Below are 21,530 nucleotides of genomic sequence, written 5' to 3'. Positions count from 1 at the left end.
TGTCCTGAATAGCTAAATCAATGATGACTGGTACCTTTGTCTCCTTTAGGTCCAGGGTATCCTCTGTCCCCTTTGTGTCCTGGCCTGCCAGGAGGCCCTGGGATGGTCCCATGTGCTAAATAGATAATGTTTAGGCAAAAATAAATAATACAAGCCAAATGTGGTAATTAAATATATAATCTGCATATGTGAGTAAAAGTAGACACTGACTTCTAAAGAAGTCCATGAGGTCTGCAGTCACGTTTCCATATGCACCAATCACACGGCTGTACCCGGGTGGGCCAGGAGGACCAGGAGGCCCAGCAGGTCCTTGGATCCCTCCTGCTTGTGTTCTCCAGTATCCCTCTGTCAGGTCCTGTAGTAGACCTTGATCTAATGGAAAAGAGTGACATGGTTTGCTTATTATCCCTGTGATGGACTGGCCATCAGTTCACGGTGTTTCCCTGACTAGAGCCCAAAAAGCTGGGATTAACTCCAGCATCCCTGCAGCACTACTTAGGATAAGTGGTTTGGAAAAATGGATGGATTTGCTTTTTATTACAGTGCTTTGTTATAACTATTTTGCCTTTTTTTGTAGACACCATCGCCAGATACTCGTAGTACCAAACTAAGCCAACACACCGTAGTGGAGTTTTTGAATGAATCTACCAAGAGAATGACTCATAAAAACAGTGGCTGCACCAAAAATGCATTCTTCCCTACTAAATAGTTGACTAATCAACAGGATGAAATGGCTAGTATGCCCAAATTCACAGTACTCGTAAAACAGTAGGAAAAATTTACCCAGATGGCCATAACCACCATAGACACTGAGGGGGACCCCCAAATATTTGATATTTCTGCTGCTTTCCTGCACTACATTACACAAAACACTGTTGTTAGGATGAAAAAAAAAGTTTTGAAAGTTACATTTTTAAGATGGTCTGAGAAGAAGGCTGGCTTTAAGGTGAGCATGAATTCCAGCACAAAGCTTCTTGTAATTCATAATTGAATGTGACGGGGCAACAAAAACATTAACAGAGCTTTTTTTAGGCATATTAGGCAAAAAATTAAGAGTCAAATGTGTGCATATTTTAAAAATAAAAATATTTGCATAGTTAAAATGGATTACTTTAAAATAAATGTAGGCTATTTTTGCCTTTAAATTCTTTACTTGTTTAATTTCCTTAAATAAAAGACCATTACACCAATTATCATTACCCTCCTCCTAAACACTGGTTTGGTCTTCCCAAATCAAGACATGGGACTTCATTTATAAAATGTTGCTGTCCTACATTTGATCTTACGATCATTTCTCAAATGTGCGTATGTGTGATTCAGAGAATGAACATACACACACAAAAAAAGGTTTGCACGTCTCTCTTCCAAATGTGAAATTTATAAATTGCAAATAATCTTGAAATTGTGTGCAGCTGAATGGTTTCAGTCTTGTAAACTCCCCTTAATTAACGTCATTAACATACAAAAGTGCACCAGTCAGCATCTAAATTCTTTACTTGAGAATGGCGAGCGGCAAGAATTTCTTAGATTTCCAAATACCTGCAGACTCCCTGCCACAAGGAAAACTGTATAGACTGCGACGTTAAGCACTTTTCCACGCCGAAGACCGTTTTTATAAATATGAATGTTGCTGTGGATTTTAGTGTATGCACACTCTAAGATCAAATCTGTGCATAGTACTTTTATAAACAAGGCCCACGGTTACAGCCTTGCATCAGTCGATATTCTGAAGTGCGCATCCAATGGACAATTCACTATCCCCTAAGGGATAAATGGCAGTGAAGTGACACAACTGACATTGGTAGGTCACATGACAATGACAACATGACAAATATAGAAGATTTGACTTACATTCATACTAAATAGAACATGAAGTAATTATTCAGAAGAAGTATTAAGAGAATAGAACAAATCACCTAAATGAATGATTCAATGGCTTACTTTAAAGACAGTCACTTGTTTTGGACTAAATATCAGCACTTGTGATCAACACTTACCTAAAATTATTATTATATTCTTTTGCTGCATTGTATGTGTGGATATTTCTTTCAGAAACACAAATTTAAGTTACTTTTACAGCTTCATTATGAATATAACTGTGGTGCATATGACTTGACTGATACTGTACTCACTTTTAATGTAATCGGTTACTTTTATTGCAACATTGGAGTAGTCCACTGGTTCACTGATCTCAGTGCCAAAGCGGTGTTGGTTTCTGGCATTCTGATAACTGTGTCCGGGGTCACCACGTTCACCCTTCTGGCCAGGGGGTCCGGGAGGCCCAGGGGGACTGTGAAAATAGCGCCTCATAGTGTCACCTGAAAAAAATTAACTATTTATTGATGTGGTAAAAGCGTTTGCAGAAACTGGTGAGACAAATCTGGGAGTTCAACAAATCATGCATTCAACTTTCAGAATCTAGAATGGAGTGAGATCACTTGTTAAATCAGTCAGACATCCACCAAGTGAAAGTGTCCAATGTAAAGTTACACTGAGGTGTCAGTTTCTGGATTAGAGCATGTGGTGAGTGACACTCACTGTTCAAGTAATCCTGCAGCTCAGCACGGATCTGTTCTCGCGCAGAAGATCCTGTATATGATTCAAGGCCCCTAGTGTCACCTGGAGGACCCTGGGGTCCTGGTGGACCAGGAGGTCCTCTAAAACCAGACTCTAAATACCACAGAATCACATAATGATTTTTTTGTAACATTGCAGGTATTTATAAGGCCCTATTTACACCTGGTATTAAGATGCGGTTTTGTCTATCTATTTACAAGTGGACAGCATTAAACACAAGTGTAAACATGGTCAAAAACATTTTGAGCTTGTCCACTTTCAGCTGCTTCCAAAGGTAGTCGAAAACGTATGCGACTGGACTGCTTTCATAGTGTAGATACTCAATGTGTTCGCCAAACAGCCAAAAAGACTGCCTCCTCTCCACCCACTGTCCTAACATGTGAGAGTCATAACACATGGATTATGTGTCGCTGTTACTATTCATATCCATTCCATTTGCTTCCTTTCCCGCTCACTCATAACCAGCGTAATGGTTTGATCAATTTAACAGTATTTGTGCGCTGCACTCGGTGCTCACGCAAAAGTGATGTAGAGTGTGACGGAATAATGGTGGAGGGTCCACACAAAGTGAGACTTATTTAAAATGCATGTTAAGCAGTGTTGCATATAAATGATAATGCATCTCAGTTGACCACTTGTGGTTGGAGAACTGAAAACACATCCTAATACCAGGGGTAAAAAGGGCCTCAGACAGTAGAATAAAACTCATTGGACAACTCACTCTGCAGGTAGAGCTGGATGTCCTCCAATTTGTAACCTGAGATTGCAGGGGAGCTGCCTCCTGTGGCACCAGGCGGACCAGGGGGTCCCTGTATTCCTTGAGGACCAGGGGGCCCTGGGCGTCCAACGCCTCCCCCAAGCCCTGACCCTTCAAACACATTCAAGGGGAATTTAAGGAGAGGAAACCCTTCGCATGTGCATGCACTGTTATAAAACACATAATGAAAAATTATTTTTAAATTTGAAAAAGAATCACATACTTTGAATAAGAGCTGTTACGTCGCTGTAGGTAACACCTGCTTGGCCAGGTGGGCCAGGAGGGCCTGGTGGTCCAGGTCTGCTTGTAATACCCTGATCTAAAAACAAATTAACAAATGACATTGGTCTTACCCCAGACAACAAAATAGTGTCTGCCCAGATCTGGCCCACGTCTGGTACATGTTGATTCCACGTGTACCAGATGTGGGCCGGATCTGGGCAGACACTATGTTGCTGTCTGTGACAAAATTCTATCTATTGCAGCTTTAACATAGAATTCAGGTTGAAGACACACCATTCATTATTCTGATAGCATAGTTTGCCACTTCCTGTGCATTAAAGGTACTAGCACTAATCCCCGGTGAACCCGATGGTCCTGGAGGGCCAACCACATAACGCCTCACATCTTCTCCTGAGCACAAGAAAGTCACTGGGTCAGTTCCCAGATTCAAGACTCAAAAGGCTGTATATACATAAGTGGATCTGATATGGTTTACTCACTCTGTAAAAGGGAAATGATGTAGTCAGCAGTTATACTTCCAGGTGGGCCAGGAGGGCCAGGAAGTCCTGGAGGACCTTGAGCACCTTGGCTAATAATGCTACCACTGATTCCAGAGCCTGAAACAAAAGTATACATTTTACTACAAATGCAGCAGGAGACACAGACATACATTTTAAACGGCACAGATTACATCTTAACTTACGCTGAATGTAAGCAATGACCCGAGATGCAATGTCCTCTACAGACATTGAAGCTCCAGGTGGACCTGGTGGACCTGGTGGTCCCTGAATACTAGACAAATGCTGCCTCATGCCGTCACCTGTAGAAAGAACATGACACATTCATGAGGAAATGACCTTCAGGAGAAGGAATGTGATCATCCAAACAAACAGGTACTCACTTTGCATATACTCCATGATGTAACGCTGATAGTCTGAATGGGATCCACCGGGTGGACCAGGGGGTCCTGGAGGACCAGGCCGGCCCTGTGGCCCGACTGCAACTGCTACTGATGACAATGAGAAGTGATACAGAGAATTACGGCATTGTTTTGCTTTGGGAAACTCATCTACTAATCTAATAATGGTGCAACTTGAGGTCGGTGTTATTCCCAAACAGCTCTAGTGGGTCCATTATATTTTTCCAAAATGAGGTATCCCACACTGAGGTATCCAACTTTGTAAATTTATATTAATGAAAATGGTTTTATTTTCGGTGACAGCAAAGAAAATGCTCAGTTACAATTTTTTCACTAAAGAGGTAAAGACTGGTTAGACAAGTCAATAGCTTAAAGGGTTAGTTCATCCAAAAATAAAAAAATATCCTAATTTGTGTTTTGAAGATGAATAAATGCTTATGGGTTTGGAATGACATGAGGGTGAGTAATTGATGACAACATTTAAATTTTGGGGTGAACTATTCCTTTAATACATATCCAGTACATCATACTAAGATTTACCTCTTGACTCTCCTTGTGATGTTGATAAACCTGGTACTCCAGGATCCCCTGAGAAATTATTTTACAAATTATTGTACTGTAGATATTAATATACCTGAATACAATGTCTCATCATTATTCAAGTTATTTACCTTTACGGCCCTCTCGTCCAGGCGGTCCAGGAAGCCCTGGAGGACCAGGTGGCCCTTGAGCGACACCGTACTCAGAGACTAAAGAGTAAAATAAAGATTAATTCAATATTTATTATAGCTTTTATGAACACTTAAAAACTGTTCCTCTTTGTGTCAGATGTTTTATAATCTATTTACAATATTTAAATTAACAGCAAATTAAGTATTGTAGAGGCTAAGTGCCATAAACCAACTAAACACAGGCACAAAAATATAATTAAAACTGACTCATTATTGATTAAATATGTTGCTTTGAGTGTAAAAAAAAAGATAACTTACTAACTCTACCAGGACTCCCTGGAAGGCCAGGCTGACCTGATTCCCCTAAAAAATAATATCACATATGGCAAACAAAGCACTATTATAAGGCATGTCGTGATCCATCTGAGTATTTTATGTGTTTTACGGTTCATATACGGTAATTCTTGTGACCCATATTCAGAATTAGTTGGAGAAGAAACGCTTACCTTGATATCCTCTTGGACCTTGGGCACCTGAAGTTTACATATATATCATTAGATATCAGATAATAGTTAAACTACTCTCTGACATCAAATTTCACACTCATGGTGTTTTCACTGACGATAAGTTGGAAGAAAAGTACTAAGAATCAACAAAACTCCAGTTGTAGGTAAGACTCACCTGTCGCTCCTTTAGGCCCTGTGGGTCCTGGCGGCCCAGGTGGTCCCGCAAAAAATGTTCCTGTGTATGCAGCATTTGTAAAGCTGTGAGACTTCAAAAACCACAACACCATTACAATAATGTATAATACCAGGCATATGCTGTAATCCAACCTGAATTAGGCACAAAGTTTCCTGGATCTCCCTTGTCTCCTTTAGGACCAGGTCTGCCATATCCTATTACACAGTAACAGAAGAGTTGAGAAAAGTATGCCATTATAGAGTATGAGTTAGTAGTAGAGTGAGATGTACAATTGGCCAAAAAATTAAAGATGCCATATTTTGTGTAAAGTACTGCTTCACATCATCTTACCTGCTGAGCCTGGTAAACCTGGTGGTCCCGGTGGACCTGCTCTGGAATCTCCTATTGGAGATTAAAAATGAACATCTAAAATTGTTTTTTAAAAACTGGTGTATTTTGTCATATCCATAACTTTAACATTTCATGAACTTGAACTTAACTTCATGAACTTCACAAAGAAAACTTAAAGGGCACCTATTATGCAAAATTCACTTTTACATGGTGTTTGAACATAAATGTGTGTTGGCAGTGTGTGTACACAACCACCCTATAATGATAAAAATCCACCCAGTGCTTTTTTTATAATCCCCATAAATCATAAGCACTGTCTCAGAACAAGCTGTTCTCAGATTAGGGGCAATGTGATGTCACTTTGCATAGGCCCCGCCCACGACTGTTGATTGACACTACAGTTTGAGCATACACCCACCCTGAGTGAGCTGGACACAGAGTCCGCCATTGTTTCGACGCTTGAGCAGCTGTAGACAAGAATGTCTCCTAAGCGATTGAGGTGTTTTGTTGTTGGATGTAAGAATGAACATAGCAGTCTTCATTTACTCTCGTTGTTACTCGAGGATGGATCTGTACTGTTTGTGATCCAGCTTACGGTCTCCGGAGCGACAGGACTAACGTTACTGACCACGGCAGAAATGAAAGTGAGAGCGCGCACTTTATGACAGCTCATGGCGTCGTTTTATGGATATAAGGTTTACCAGTTTATTAAGCACCCACTGAAAAGGTGTGTATATATTTGTTTACTGTTAGTTGTAATGAGTGTTTTGTATACTTCGCTGTGTATGTTGATGATAATGAAAGGGTGAGAGAGAGAGTTTATGGATAAGACTTTAATGCTCACTTCTTATACTGTGTTTATATTCAGCTCTTACTGTGATTCTCTGGAGTAAAACTAATGCTTCATCTTTTGTGTGATGTACAATAAACTTCATGATGGTGACTTCAATTCTTGAACTCATCAGTATATTTTGGTCATCATTCGGACAGGGTCTGCCACAGCAGGCTTGTATTAATAGTGGATAAAAGAAGATGACAAATAAGTTATAACCATAATTAAACTAAACTATACCTGTTCTATCTCCATACAGCATATATTCTCTGGCTCTGTGGGCATTATTGTCCGACTCCAAGTCGAAATGAACACAGCAACTGAGAGTTTCTGTTCTGATATTATCAGATGAGATTGTCCTGGCTCTGAGCGCGAGCTCGTGAGGCTCCGCCCCCTGTGCCGTGCAGCAGCAGCTTATTTGCATTTAAAGGGCGCGTTTTTCTGAGCTCCAAAAAATGACAATTTAAACATGCTGTACAAAATTATCTGTTGGGTATTTTGAGCTAAAACTTCACATACACACTCTGGGGACATCAGAGACTTATTTTACATCTTGTGAAAAGAGTCATAGGTGCCCTTTAAAATTAATTAAAATTAAAACTTAATGTGCCAAAAAAAAATAAAACTTGTTTCATGGATAATGTTACTTTACCTGGACGTCCAGGAGGCCCTGGGGGACCAGGAGGACCTGGTGGTCCAGTAACAGCAACATTTGCAGCCCCATACTGTCCTAAAAATGACAGACATACAAGCATTATGTGAATGCATTTCTATAAGCTAATAATGTTTAAATTAGATTGTTAAAATAAAGACTTACTTTCTGCACGCGTTGAAACCAAAGTCTCACCAGTCTTCACAACAATACCCGGTTCTCCTTGATCTCCCTTATCACCTTTAAGACCTGCACAAAAATCAAGGTAGATGCATGGAAAGTAATTTGATAATAATTTATATTTTACTCATATACAATATTAAATAGCAACACCAGATACAAAAAGCAATTTTACCAGGCTGACCAGGATGTCCAGCAGGGCCAACGGGACCTAGCATTACAAAACAGATGTATCACAAAGTCACATTATAAATATATAGTTGTATCTAAATGGTGTAAATAGTTCAAGTATGTCATTCGGTGTATTTTTTTTTTAAATATACACAAATTTATGTATGTAAAATGACAGGCAAGTTGTCATTATTAATAATATCTAAAATGTGTTTAATCAACAAACGTTCCTGGCACAGTGAGTTTACTGGTTAACAGGAGGAAGGTATTTTGATTTGGCTGAATTTTTGATCTGAGTTTTGTTTGGTTGTTTTTAACAGTTTATGATTATGAGCATACCTGAGAGTCCTGGTGAGCCAGTTGGGCCAGGAGGACCGGGGCTTCCAGGCGGTCCTGGGATTGCCACTGAGCTAGAACCTACTGCAAAATCAAGCAGTTTTTCACTTCAGATTTACTCACAATTCATGTTCACAACACTGCACACAGTGCACAGTGACCTGTTAAATGTGTTTTAATGCTTCATGTAATCTTACCTGCATTGATCACTCTTCCAGACTCACCAGTCTCACCTGTGAACGTTTTAAGATTACTTATCAGGACATTGATATGCATAGTTGTACCTATATAATTATAATGTCCAATAATAAAACAAAATATACAGCTAAAAATAGAAGACTTCAAAAAGCAGCTAAACATTGATCCTATATTCTATTTCATTAATACTGATGTTTTCACAAAAGCACCTTTAGCTCCAGGCTGACCAGGATTCCCAGGTAGGCCTATGACAAAAGAAAACAAACAATGATCACCATTATAGCTTCATACATAGTTGAGAAATATTATAACAATCTTAATTGCACAAAAATAAAACACATAACTTGGGTAGAGAATATAATGAAGTTTAAGTGACAGGTTACCTGGAGGTCCTTGAATCCCTGGAGTTCCTGATTCAAAGAGAACAGTAGAAAAAGATTGAGAATCAAACTCAATGCACTATCAAATTTTAGTTATTATATTTATCACATGGTGAATGGTGGGAACTGTGCTATAACTATGCATCTTAAGATAATTTTCTAAGAATGAGGATCATGTTTTTCTACATGCTTTTATACCTGGTTGCCCAGAATCACCGAGTGGCCCAGGTGGTCCTCTGATTCCTGGCAAACCAATTGAGCCTGACTCACCTAGATATGAACAAAATGATACACAATACAGATTAAAATACATTTTCAGATTGAAAAGCATTCTTTAGTTTGAAATCATCAAATTCTGAAAATGCCACTCACCTCTTTGGCCCTTTTCACCATCAGCTCCTTGAGGCCCTAGTATGAAATGACAGAATTACTATCCGGGGACTTATTTTACTCCAATACAAGATTTGCATTAAAGAGTTCCAGGTAATAATGGACCTTTAATCTGTGCCATGCAGCTAAGCAACTGAGTGTAAATATACAATATAGTGATATTATGTAGTGATATTATTTAGGGGGAAATCGCTTTAGATAACAAATAATTATCACAAACAATTTCTGGACATAGTAAAAACTATTTGAGACTTTATTTACACAACTGTATAACTAAATGTTTGGGGTTGGTATGATTTTGGTGTTTTATGTCAAATAAAGTAGCACAAACCCCAAACTTTTGAACGGTAGAGTAATTTCTAAAGCTTGCACTCTCACTTGCACCCACATAATGAAAAAACAATAATGTTTTTAGAGATTTGACAATTAGAAATCCAGCTCTGTCAGGTGTTGCATGTCGGACTGTACGCATGGTAGTGCTTATATGTATACAGGCAATCCATGTAAACCTTTGACTCTGTCAATCCCAATCCACACTTTTCTTCCTATCACTTCCTATGGCTGTTCTTTAGGTGTTCTAAAATGGCAAAAGAACAATTACCTGGTTCTCCTTTAGCTCCTTTCTCACCAGCTGGTCCCTGTCGTCCTGCAGCACCAGGAATACCTGATGAAGGGTATAGTGATTTAACACTGAATCAAATATTTGTGAACATGGCTCAAATTAATCAAGTTCTTTGATACGACTCAGTCTAAACATACATACCTGGCAATCCCTTGTCTCCTAAATCACCATGATCACCTGATACAACACACACATCATTTTACTTGAATTCACATTGACTTCATTAATACATTGGTAACGTTAGGCTGACATATAATTGGTTACAAACCTTTACTTCCAGGTAGACCAGGAAGTCCTCTATCACCTGTAAAGAATTTTTTTTAAATCTATAAACATTACGATTTTATGTAGGCCTATTGCTTTGTAAAAATGCACCAAGTTTACATCGGGCTACACACCTTTAGGTCCGACAGTGCCAGGTTCACCTCTGAAGCCTTGAGGGCCTTGTTCACCTGCACAAAAAGTGTTTTTCACATGTAATGTCATTATATGATGAAAACAAATACACAATGCCACTAAAATTGTTCAAAGAAAGAGTTGATTACCATGTAAACCACTAGCACCTGTTGAAAAATAGACAAAAAGAGAACAAAGATCAAACGCATACTTATAATTAATTAGGTAGGCTAAACATTTATACATAAGTATATATTTTCATGCCAATGCATTTGCACAATGACTCACATCTTAAACCATACTGTCTCAGCTTTTATTACCCAAATGAAAACAACAATAATAAAAATAATATATATAAACTGTGTTTTGTATTGACCTTTAGGCCCAGGTGCACCAACTTGACCAGGAGAGCCAGGAATACCTAGAGAACGAACAGATACACAAACACATTGTAAATATGATCAAAACAGAAGCTTAAATCTCAAATTTATGTTGTGTATGAGAACTTAAATTGTGTGAATTAAGTACTAAGAATGAAATGCTAAGATCGTGTTTCAAGAGCCAAATTCTCAAAACATGCAGTATCTTACCCCTTTCACCCTTCTCTCCTGCTCCAGGAGGTCCTGGGTCTCCACGGGGTCCAGGTTGACCATCTCTTCCCCTGAATCCTGGAGGTCCTTCTGCACCATGTTCACCTATCACATACATTTTAGTTTACAACTTCAGCGATACAAGTTTCCATGAGGCAACATCTTTAGAAAAGGTTCATTCTTTTTTCAGAAAGAGTAAGAGCATTAACAGAACTGAGTCAAGTGTTCACAGTAGAAATGTGTCTTATATGTTTCCTAAATGTAGCAAGGGACTAGGCTGTAATCTGGAGTGTATGAATGGAGGAAGTACAGGAGTGTGGGACTAACTGACTTTATTTAAAGCTATGTTAGTGCTACAGCAATAGCACCTGTTAGCTTCAGCATTTATGGACTGCATATAAATCTGAACCTCTAAGCCTTAACTTTTTGGGTAACTGTAGATTTAAACAGAATGGATGATCGTGATCGTTTTTCCAGAAAATAAAAGCATTGTGTAAAGTTTCAGGTACCTGCACTTCCTTTCGCCCCTTTTTGTCCTTCCCTTCCGGGATTTCCTGGTATTCCTGGTGGACCTACAGATACAAAAAAAAAAAAAAAAAAAAAAAAATGATATATATATATCTATATATATATATATATATATATATATATGTATTATTTTGCTGCACAACTGTTAAGACTTTAGTTCTACAAGAAGACCAAGCATTGTTCTTACCTGGCAGCCCTGGAAAACCATTGTCTCCTGAAAAACAGGTTCGAAAAAAATCATGTTTACAACTGTATGCATTTCAATATAAAAAGATAAAAAGTTAATTGAATTTACAGATAGCATAATTGATTTTAAAACTGTACAAACCCCTCGTCCCTGGAGATCCATTGTCACCTGAAAAAGATGAAAAGAGTAAAGGTGTGATGGTGGTAGTGATAGGAAATCAGGTTGCTCTTAAATCTCAATAGAAGTTATAAATTCGGTTTTCTGTAATGTGTGCTCAGTAAAAACAGAATATCTGATGTACCTTTTGGCCCTGGAAGTCCTCTTTCAGCTTTAACTGAAGAAGCAAGGAAGGCTAGATGCATACACAAAAATTATAAGTATTGTATTTGCATATAAATGCATTTAATAATCAAATATATGCATTTCTATAACATGTATGTTTCGATGTTTATGTGTGTTTGAGCAGAACTGTTTTCACTTGTACCTTTCATTGCTTCAGACTGCAGCTCTGCTCTCAGTATTTGCTGTACATTTCTCTGCAGTACAGAATTGTCTGAATAAACTGCAGAATCCAGTGAATTAGCATATGCTGCTTTACTTCCAGCATCTTTATATATGTCAATGTCATCAATAGGAGCAGACAGACGACTTGTGTGGCCATTCATGGAGGAAGATATTCTCTCAAGAGCGCTGACACGAGACTTTAGTTTCTTTACCTCCTCAGCTTCAAGGAAAAGAGATTAGCAACAGATTAGAAGACTATATGCAACAGCACACATGTTTACTTTGTTCACACATGTTAAGTTTCTAATCTAGACATTAAAATCTTACATAGAGCAATGAGTCCAAACAGAAGGCCGAGGAGCAGCAGGAGGCTGAGCAAAAAACCCAGCAGCCACTTCCACCAGGAACAGCAGTTTGGCCCACATCCACAGAGACCCCCTCCACACTTACAATCATCCTCATCCTTAAGCTTAGCCTTATGAATCTCTGACAGAATGCAAATATCAAGAAACAGGTGATTCCCAGTTTTATACAGTGTGACTCTATACTGTATTATGTGCAATAGTTTCACAAATAAAAAGTTTTACCTGCATAAGTAGCTTTATCTTTTGTTGACACTGACGTAGACCCATCTTTGGAGGGGTAACATTTTTAAAAATCACATATTACTTTTATATTAAACAATATAAAGATACATGAAAATTAAGTCCCTTACAATGCGTGCCAGAGCTAGACTTCACAGGAACACTTTCAGAGTAGCTGGTCATCATAGTTTCCTTCTTCACTGAAACATCTGAATATGACCCTTTAAAATCAATCAAGTTAATCAATATGTAGTGTTAGAGTAGATCAAAACATCAATCATTTTGTATTTTAAATCACTTTAAAGGGATAGTTCACCCAAAAATAAAAATGTTGTCATAATTTACTCACCCTCATGTTGTTCCAAACATGTATAAGTTTCTCTCTCCTATTGAACACAAAATAACATATTTTAAAGAATGTCAGTAAACAGACAGTGGACCGTAGCCATTGACTTCCATAGTAGGAAGAAAAAACTATGGAAGTCAATGGGTGCCGTCAACTGTCTGGTTCCCAACATTTTTAAAATATGTTATTTTGTGTTCAATAGGAGAAATTTTCATATTTGGGTGAACTATCAGTCTAAAACATAGAATACAACATTCAGTCCTGTGTTTACCTGCTGTCCCATTGGGGGCGCTGTTGGTAAAGTGCTTGCCACTGTCTTTGGTCAGGATAAGTTCGTCGGTGTCTCTCTTCACTGGAATGTTCTCCTTCTCCAGCGTCAGGTATCTCTTTGACACATTCTCATTAAGGGTCCTTGTACCAGTTCCTAAATGTGACACCAAGTCTTCTTGTTTATTATGTGACAATCGCTACACGTCTTTTGAGAACTACAGTGCCATAATAATAAATCCTTTACTGAGTGACTATAACAAACACCTGCTGTGGAGACGCCTGTGCTAACAGCAAGAGTGCTGTTGGGACTTGGGGAATAATTCTTCAGCACACCATATCCTAGAAATACACACATCAACAAATAAATAATCATGTTCAAATGTCAAGTATCTCTTTGCCACCTCTTTTAAAAGGGCACAGTGTCCCTGTTTAAACAATGATTACAAGCAATGATTTTTACGTGCCCTGACTAAATTAAAACATATTATTATAAATTGATCAAAAGTGACGGTAAAAACTTTTATTTTGAACTTTCTATTTATTCTGATTTTTTTTAAGAATGATTTCTGAAGAATCATGTGACTCTGAAGACTAGAGCAGACTAATGGCCGCTGAAACTTAAGCTTCGCCATCACAGGAATAAATTACATTTAACCAGAGGTGGACAGTAACAAAGTACATTTACTTGAGTAGGCTACTAATTAAGTACACTTTTTGAGTATCTGTACTTTACTTGAGTATTATTTTTTTCTGGAAACTTTTTACTTTAACTTAACTACATTTGAAAGACAAATGTCGTACTTTTTACTCCACTACAATTCTGTCAAGGTCCTTGAGTAGAAAGTAGTAACGTCAGTCAGGACAGGAGATGATTTTAGTTGCAGCCAGGGTCGGAAAATAAAGTCGGATTGACGTCAGAACCCGACGTCGGACAGACGTTGGATTTTGGTTGGAAATGAAAGTCGGATTGACGTCAGAACGTCTGTCCAACGTTGGAGATTATTGTAAGTCTGGCGTTGAATTCTGACATCAACCTGATTTTCATTTTCAACGTTGGGTTTGGTTTTCTAAATGCGAATTTTGTCATTGTTTTGGAGCACACTATCTTATAGATAACAGTAAGGCTAACATATTCATACTAAAAACAAAACAACTTTAAATAGGGCACTATTTGAGGGAACAACCATTTGGGTGTCCGAAACCATTGAGGACGTTATTGAGTGCACTTATTCATTCTCACATTCAATCCCACTACTGGAACTGTGTTCTAGAAATAAATTTGATATTGGGTATATGTTGGGTATGTAGGCAGGCATAGATTCAGAGGCATGAGGTATTGTAAGTATTACATACAACAATGCAACAATAGTAAAACAATGCATTGACATTTACTTTTTACTTTTGATACTTAAGTACTTTTAAAAACAAGTACTTCTGTACTTTTACTTAAGTAAAAATCGGTCTTTACAACTTTTACTTGTAACGGAGTAATATTTGACCAGTAGTGTCTGTACTTTCACTCAAGTAGGAAGTTGTGTACTTTGTCCACTTCTGCATTTAACATAAAACAGTTAATTTAAATTGTGATAATATTTCTAAATATTACTGGTGTACTGTATTTTTAACAAACAAATGCAGCCTTGGTGAACAAAAGACAAGTAAGACCCCTATAACTGACCACGAAATTTTGAATGGTAGTGTATGTTTATATAAATTATATTTAAAAATTTCATAAAATGTTTGGATTTCTTTACCCAAAATAATTCAGTTTAAAACAAATCGTATGTGAGGTTTCGGCTTTGGGAAAAATATCTTTAAATTATTCAACTAAAAGTAATAAACACTTTTGTTTATAAAAAACTGTGAAAAACACAGGATTAATGAATGCAAAATACGGTGACAATCCAGCACTGGCCTGACAGAGCAATTGACGATTCAATCATCTATCCCAAAACTGTCTCACACTGACCCTGGGCCATTCTTATTGTTGAGCCCTGTTGTACAGAATATAAGTATAACAAACACCTGCAGTGGAGATGCCTGTGCTAACAGCAAAAGTGCTGTTGGGACTTGTCGAATAATTCTTCTGCACTCCATATCCTAAAAATACACACATAAACAAATAAACATGTTTACAAGGAATGTTATTGTCTTCTAATGTCATTACAATTATTTAATATTAAATGCCTCAGAGGATACCTGAGACTGTGTTAACTCCACTCGAAGTTAGAACTCCACTAGCAGGAGCTAAATTGTTGTGGAAGCCATACACTGTAATGTAAAAAAACATGTATTTGTACATAAAATGTATATTAAAAATACCATTGTATGTCTGTTAGAGGACTGTGTTTTCAATTGAATGTTTTGATGTGTTCACAGTTTTATTTATAATCACCCCAGAAAATAATAATTTCCAAGGTGTGATATTGAGGGATTTACATATTTATGTTCAAAGTTTGCCTCAATCAATTACTAGATTAATTAGACTTGCTCAATTCTCTATATTGTCAGGTCAACAGTGATCAACGATGCAGACCTGATAAGGAGGATGGTGCTGTGCTGCTGACAAGCGAAGCTCCCGTTGGCATGTTGTTGGTGTTGCTGTGGAAGCCGTAAGCAGCTGCAGGTCCAGTGGAAACTGTAGAGGGCAGTGTGGAGGAGTTCCATGTGTACGAGGCAAGGTCAGCGTCAAGAATAGTGCTGTCATATTGCTCGACTGAAAAAATTGAAAGGAGGTCTTAACGCTTTGGCAATGAGCACAAGATCTCTATGCACAGATGAACTGGGGAATTTGGATTTTGAAAATAAATGGGCTCTGCATACCATAGGTGTGGTAGGAGTGTTAAATACAAAGATATCTCGCAGTTTAATCAAGCTTTACTATCTGTCATCAGCCTGAGCTTTCCTTACCTTGCTTGGTGGAGATCTTGGTGTCTAAGGTGGTGGCCTTGCGAGGTATAGGAAGAGGGGAGGAGGAGGGAGAGCGTGTGGGGCTGACGCTGGCGGAGCGCGATCCCTTCAACAGCTTCTTCACATCATCCAGCTCAGTCCCTATAGCAACAGCACTGTATTAGTCACAACTTCATGACTAAACATGCCTTTTACGTTCACTCTCTCAGGTGTTGAACAAAACTAAATATTTTCTGAGCTTTTTCCTTGAGCATCTGGGAAAAACGTGAAATTAATTTGTAAACTTCCCAAGTTAAAAATGTATTACATATTTGTTTCATTTCACTTTTTGTTTTTTAATGCAGTTTAATTATCGTTGAGTGTTACATCTCGATTTATGTAATTTCCTGAAATAATTGAATTAAAGAGAAATAGACAACATACATCTAGTGGAGGGAGATGCACTTTGCAGTCTGGTCCTGATTTCCGTCTCTAAAACAGACACAGAAAGAGAGATAATAATAGTGATAGAGAGAAAACAGTTTGAATTTTTAACATGATTGTCTTGTCATTATTTCAACACTAACACATACATTTAGCACATACTGTATATTTAATATATGGAACTAATCAGTAATGTCCTACAAACCAAGTGATGAGACACACTGAACATCGTGCCGGTGTCCTTCAGTGTTTATTTTATGATAATGACGCCTGAAAATTACATTATAAAGCTTATTAGACTGCTACTTTTCAAATATATACACAGTCATGGCCAAAAGTATTGGCAGTGACATAAATTTTGTGTTTTGCAAAGTTTGCTGTTTCAGTATTTGTAGATAATTTTTCAAATGTTTCTATAATGTGATAAACATTTCATTCGTTTTAAAGGCTTTTATTGGAAAAAAAAACATTCAATGTTGTTGACCCTTCTTCTTCATAACCTCTGCAGTTCACTCTGGAATGCTGGGTATCAGCTTCTGGGCCAAATCCTGATGGCGATCCATTCTTGCCTTATTAGTGCCCGGAGCTGATCACAATTTGTGGGCTTCTGCTTGTCCACTCGCCTTTTGAGGATTGACCACGGGTTCTTTATGGTATTAAGATTGCCTGGCCATGGATCCAAAATTTCAATGTAATGATCTTGAGCCACTTCATTATCACTCTTGCATTGTGACATGGTGCTCTGTCATGCTGGAAAATGCAAGGATCACCACCAATTTGTTGAATTGGAGAAGTTGCTCTTGCAGGATGTTTTGATACCATTCTTTATTCACAGCAGTGTTTTGGGCAGAATTGTGAAAGAGCCCACTCCCTTGGATGAAAAGCACACATGGATGGTCTCAGGATGCTTCACTGTTGGTACAACACAGGACACATGGTATCTTTTCTTCTCCAGACAATCGATTTTCCAGATGTCCCAAACAGTCAGAAGGGGGCTTCATAAGAGAAAATAACTTTGTATCAGTCTTCTTGCACCAGTCATCAGCTTCTTCCTGCAGAATTTTAGTCTATCCTTGATGTGTTTCTAGGAGAGAAGTGGCTTATTTGCTGCTCTTCTTGACACCAGGCCGTTGTCCAAAAGTCTTGGCGTCACTGTGCGTGCAGATGCACTCATACCCATCTGCTGCCAATATTGAGCAAGCTCTACACAGTTGGTGACACAATTCTGTAGCCAACTCCTCAGGAGGAGACGGTCCTGGCACTTGCTGGACACTCTGGAGTTGAAACTCTCTCCATGATGTTTTGATGATCCGGTAATTGGTTCTTTCAGGTGCAATATTCTTTGCAGCAATTTCCTTGTATGTGAGGCTATTTTAAGGCAAAGCGATGATGGCTGCATGTCTGTGTTTGGAGGTTACCATTGTTAACACAAGAACACAATGATTGGAAGCACTTCTTCTCTCATTTTATAGCAATCAGTCTGCTCTTATAATCCAATCATCCAATCATTTTATAATCCAAGAGTGATTTCTTCTGACTAGTACTTGTTCACACTTTCCCATGTACTGATGATATGATTAGTAAAATGATGTTAGCTGGCCGTTTTGTGCCAAGGCAAAAAAAAAAGAAAAAAAAGAAAAATGTTTTTTTGTGATAAAGTTTATTTTTTGGCCAATTAAGCTTTTTGATATTTAAAATGCATCTGATCACTCTGTGCAATAATCTAGAAGCAATGTGAATCAACACCTCAACAACTAAAGCAGCTAACTTTATGAAACAAAATTTAAGTCAGTGCCAATACTTTTAGCCACAGCTGTACATGGACATGGGATATTGATTTGAATGAACAAAGTTTCAACATGGACAATAGTAATTTTTCAGAAATATTCAACAGCTGAATTCTTCAATTGACGAATCAGAATCAGTTGTGTAAAACATTATTGATAATGAAAGAATCAGGCCTAAATTAAAGATGTGTTTGGTAATTCAATGAATGAACCGTCCCTACTGCCTGACTGGGGAGTGGCCCACCATTTTTAGCCAATCAGAAATACTCCCTGTGAATTATGTCTGTGGTGGGCAGGGTTTTAAACTATTGGCCTTTTGGAAGTAAAAATGTAATAGGATAATAGTACTTGACTGGATGACCTATGCAAAGTAATTTATATATTTAGTGTAAATAATCTCACCCCTGCTTTGACTCCTTCCTCTAGTACCTGGAAACCGAGCAATGAAACAAAAGATGATTTCTAGTCTCAATCACATAAAAATCCTGTTAATCCTTTTAATGTGGCTGAGGGTCTTACCATAGTCTTTTCTTGTGATCTCCGGGGATGAGTTTTCACTTGAGCTTCCTGAAGTTTAAAAAATGATTACATGCTAGCATAATGAAGGACTAACAAAAATGATTTAGTTTATTTATTTAAGGTTTCTCAGCTGTGACTAACCATCATAACGACGTGAATGAGTGGTTTTGCTTTTCCTCTCCAGAAACAAAGGGGAGTCTTGTGTTCTTCTCATGCCATCAGTGGAGCTGGATCTCAACCCCGGCCCTGATCCTGATCCTGATCCTGATCCAGAGACACTCTCAAATCCTCCAGAAGCACCACCTGCCTTCTTACTCTTACTCACAGATGACTCCTCTACCAGATATTCCCTTGATCCAGAGACTAACCCACCTGCGCTCACCCCCACAGATGCTGAGTCACAGAAGCAGGGACAATTTTAGCCATTTACAAATTCTTAGAACATTTATTAGTCTATTCTGTCTTTAGTTAATATACAAGTTTATTTGAAATTTCAAATGGTTTATTGGCTTACAGGATGAGAAAAAAGAACTGCTGTTGTTTTGAGTCAAAATGTTCTTCTCCAGGCCAGGAGACCCGGAGGTGCTTGACATGCCCTTGTTGGCGGATGCACTGAAGCCTCCTGAAGGTAAAAAAAAACACAATAAACTACAGCAATATCCACTTTTACCTAAAATTGAAAAGATGCTCAAGTTACATTCACAGTATGACAAACAGGAAATTTCCCTTGGAAATTCTGTAGAGGAATAAGGCATTGAATGTGAATAAAACACAACGAGAACACATAAAATATATATGGGAGGGGATAACTTACGTGGAGGTAAAGCTGTAAGTCTTGTAGTAGAGATTGTTTCAGTGATGCCTGTGTTTTCAGAATACATGTCTTATAAATGTGAACAGTTCTTGCTTTGACAGACAAAAACTTATAGCAGTATAAATACCACTGAATAAAACTGTGCCACTTCATCAGTCGTCAGTGTAATAATCAAGCTTCTCAGTAACATTACAGAACCGATAGATGGCGATAGTGTTCTGAATTAAAAGATCTCCACAGATTATTTTGGTGCAGATTCACAGCAATTAAATGCACTCGAAAATCCTTACCTCTGTCTCCTGAACTTCCTCCTGGATAGTTTCTTTGCTGCCTTAAATCATCCATTCCATGCTAAATAAATGTAGCAAAACGGTACAGATCATTAAAATCAGTGTGATAAGAAGAATCAGTCTTCATTGTAAAAAAAGTTGTATATCAAATGAATGGATGACTTCAAGATGTTTCTATCAAAGCTGAACTGTAGGATATACTGGATCAAAATAACTGCAAAAAATATATATTGCCAACTTCCTTAAATGTTAACATAGTATTTAATCAATTAAACTTGATGTATTGCTATGTGAAATGACAGAATCATTTGCGTTTACATGATAAGAGTTGTATTGTACATGACTGAATGTCCTTCAAAATAAGTTTAAACAAGAAATGTAAAATGTGTGCACACTGATAAACGAAAGGATTTTGTTCTCTTTCTTGGCATATTCTACTCAGATTTCAAGGCAAGAATGGAAGACTATTCCAGACCATATCCAAAAAGTAATTATAAATGGCACATCCCCATATTTAACTTTAATGTATTTAACTGAAAAAACCCGCCTAAGGGACAATTACTTGTTCCAACAAAAGACTCGCAGGTACAGGTAGTCTCATATTTACAGTCGAGAGAGTAAAGCAATTCATCACCACCCCACCCTCCTTACATCTTCAGTTTCAAATGCAAGAGCTACTGTTTCTGTGCAAACCACAATACATCAGTGAAAAAGCTAAACTCAGTGAATGGGTCCCCATAGACAAATAATGCCTTTATTTGTCCATGCGGGGCTTTTCAGAACGGTTTAGCCAAACTTCTTTCTCACATACTGTGAAGTTTAGAATAAAACAAATAAACATTTACACAGATATAATTAATGAAATGGTCCCTTATTTATCATTAAAACCATAAAGGTGTTTTGCTTTCTACTGTTTTAATCCAGTTTCAAATCAGGTGCAACCCCACACCAAACCAAGATACAAAGATTTCTGATTGTTCACATCAGGATTTAGAAATAAACAACTATTTCAGGAGAGCAACAGATGGTTAGAATCATATAAGAAAACAATAATTTTAGAATCTGCATTTAAGAAAATAATAATTACAGATCAATACAAAATGATTCCCCCCCCCCCCCCATTAGATTAATTACATATAGGCTAAGTGAAACAACTATTATGGTTAATTTATACTTTCACTTTTATGTGGTAAAAAAAAAAAAAAGGCTATATTTGATGTAAATGTGTTTTACCTTCGATCCTTCGAATCTGAAGAGAAAAAGGTTGGCTGTCTGGATGTTAGATAAAGTAAGGTCACTTCAGAGCTGTCTGTGAACTTCACTTGTGCAGAATGAATGTTGTTACCTGATTTCTGCCGCTTTCTATCTTGTTTTCTCTTTACTTTGATAGGCAAGTCTCCACATGACTCCTGGGTAGGATCTTATATGGAGCCACTCCCCAGT

General features: G+C 37.8%; 1 protein-coding gene across 3 annotated transcripts in view; it reads right to left on the bottom strand.

Moving 5' to 3' along the window:
* Positions 1-21,530, bottom strand: part of col17a1b (collagen, type XVII, alpha 1b) — a 22,930-nt gene extending 1,400 nt beyond the window's left edge. Inside the window, exons 1-55 of one of the 3 annotated variants that reach the window (XM_084092299.1) lie at positions 21,321-21,487; positions 20,088-20,148; positions 19,798-19,845; positions 19,498-19,605; positions 19,125-19,376; positions 18,984-19,031; positions 18,867-18,893; positions 16,678-16,725; positions 16,255-16,395; positions 15,881-16,060; positions 15,544-15,615; positions 15,370-15,444; positions 13,609-13,683; positions 13,346-13,498; positions 12,860-12,949; positions 12,732-12,776; positions 12,472-12,630; positions 12,125-12,364; positions 11,942-11,992; positions 11,782-11,808; positions 11,641-11,667; positions 11,435-11,497; positions 10,926-11,030; positions 10,712-10,756; positions 10,485-10,502; positions 10,338-10,391; positions 10,208-10,243; positions 10,081-10,116; positions 9,919-9,981; positions 9,300-9,335; positions 9,126-9,197; positions 8,931-8,957; positions 8,757-8,792; positions 8,547-8,582; positions 8,353-8,433; positions 8,018-8,053; positions 7,828-7,911; positions 7,663-7,740; positions 6,179-6,229; positions 5,980-6,042; positions 5,828-5,887; positions 5,653-5,679; positions 5,465-5,509; positions 5,147-5,224; positions 5,016-5,063; positions 4,458-4,565; positions 4,260-4,376; positions 4,057-4,173; positions 3,851-3,967; positions 3,558-3,653; positions 3,299-3,445; positions 2,539-2,670; positions 2,133-2,318; positions 211-372; positions 35-115 (exon numbers count right to left, since the gene is read on the bottom strand). In XM_084092299.1, coding sequence (XP_083948425.1) covers positions 35-115; positions 211-372; positions 2,133-2,318; positions 2,539-2,670; positions 3,299-3,445; positions 3,558-3,653; positions 3,851-3,967; positions 4,057-4,173; positions 4,260-4,376; positions 4,458-4,565; positions 5,016-5,063; positions 5,147-5,224; positions 5,465-5,509; positions 5,653-5,679; positions 5,828-5,887; positions 5,980-6,042; positions 6,179-6,229; positions 7,663-7,740; positions 7,828-7,911; positions 8,018-8,053; positions 8,353-8,433; positions 8,547-8,582; positions 8,757-8,792; positions 8,931-8,957; positions 9,126-9,197; positions 9,300-9,335; positions 9,919-9,981; positions 10,081-10,116; positions 10,208-10,243; positions 10,338-10,391; positions 10,485-10,502; positions 10,712-10,756; positions 10,926-11,030; positions 11,435-11,497; positions 11,641-11,667; positions 11,782-11,808; positions 11,942-11,992; positions 12,125-12,364; positions 12,472-12,630; positions 12,732-12,776; positions 12,860-12,949; positions 13,346-13,498; positions 13,609-13,683; positions 15,370-15,444; positions 15,544-15,615; positions 15,881-16,060; positions 16,255-16,395; positions 16,678-16,725; positions 18,867-18,893; positions 18,984-19,031; positions 19,125-19,376; positions 19,498-19,605; positions 19,798-19,845; positions 20,088-20,142 — 4,462 coding nt within the window. In that variant the 5' untranslated portion in view covers positions 20,143-20,148; positions 21,321-21,487. Of the gene's footprint in view, positions 1-34; positions 116-210; positions 373-2,132; positions 2,319-2,538; positions 2,671-3,298; positions 3,446-3,557; positions 3,654-3,850; positions 3,968-4,056; positions 4,174-4,259; positions 4,377-4,457; positions 4,566-5,015; positions 5,064-5,146; positions 5,225-5,464; positions 5,510-5,652; positions 5,680-5,827; positions 5,888-5,979; positions 6,043-6,178; positions 6,230-7,662; positions 7,741-7,827; positions 7,912-8,017; positions 8,054-8,352; positions 8,434-8,546; positions 8,583-8,756; positions 8,793-8,930; positions 8,958-9,125; positions 9,198-9,299; positions 9,336-9,918; positions 9,982-10,080; positions 10,117-10,207; positions 10,244-10,337; positions 10,392-10,484; positions 10,503-10,711; positions 10,757-10,925; positions 11,031-11,434; positions 11,498-11,640; positions 11,668-11,781; positions 11,809-11,941; positions 11,993-12,124; positions 12,365-12,471; positions 12,631-12,731; positions 12,777-12,859; positions 12,950-13,345; positions 13,499-13,608; positions 13,684-15,369; positions 15,445-15,543; positions 15,616-15,880; positions 16,061-16,254; positions 16,396-16,677; positions 16,726-18,866; positions 18,894-18,983; positions 19,032-19,124; positions 19,377-19,497; positions 19,606-19,797; positions 19,846-20,087; positions 20,149-21,320 lie in introns of all 3 variants that reach the window. The other 2 variants (XM_084092300.1, XM_084092301.1) reach the window with 2 other exon arrangements.

The sequence above is a fragment of the Abramis brama genome (genome assembly GCF_963993115.1).
Source record: "Abramis brama genome assembly, chromosome: 19".
NCBI classification, from domain to species: Eukaryota; Metazoa; Chordata; class Actinopteri; order Cypriniformes; family Leuciscidae; genus Abramis; species Abramis brama.
Note: the sequence above shows the minus strand (reverse complement) of the source record. Positions and strands in the feature narration are given on the sequence as shown.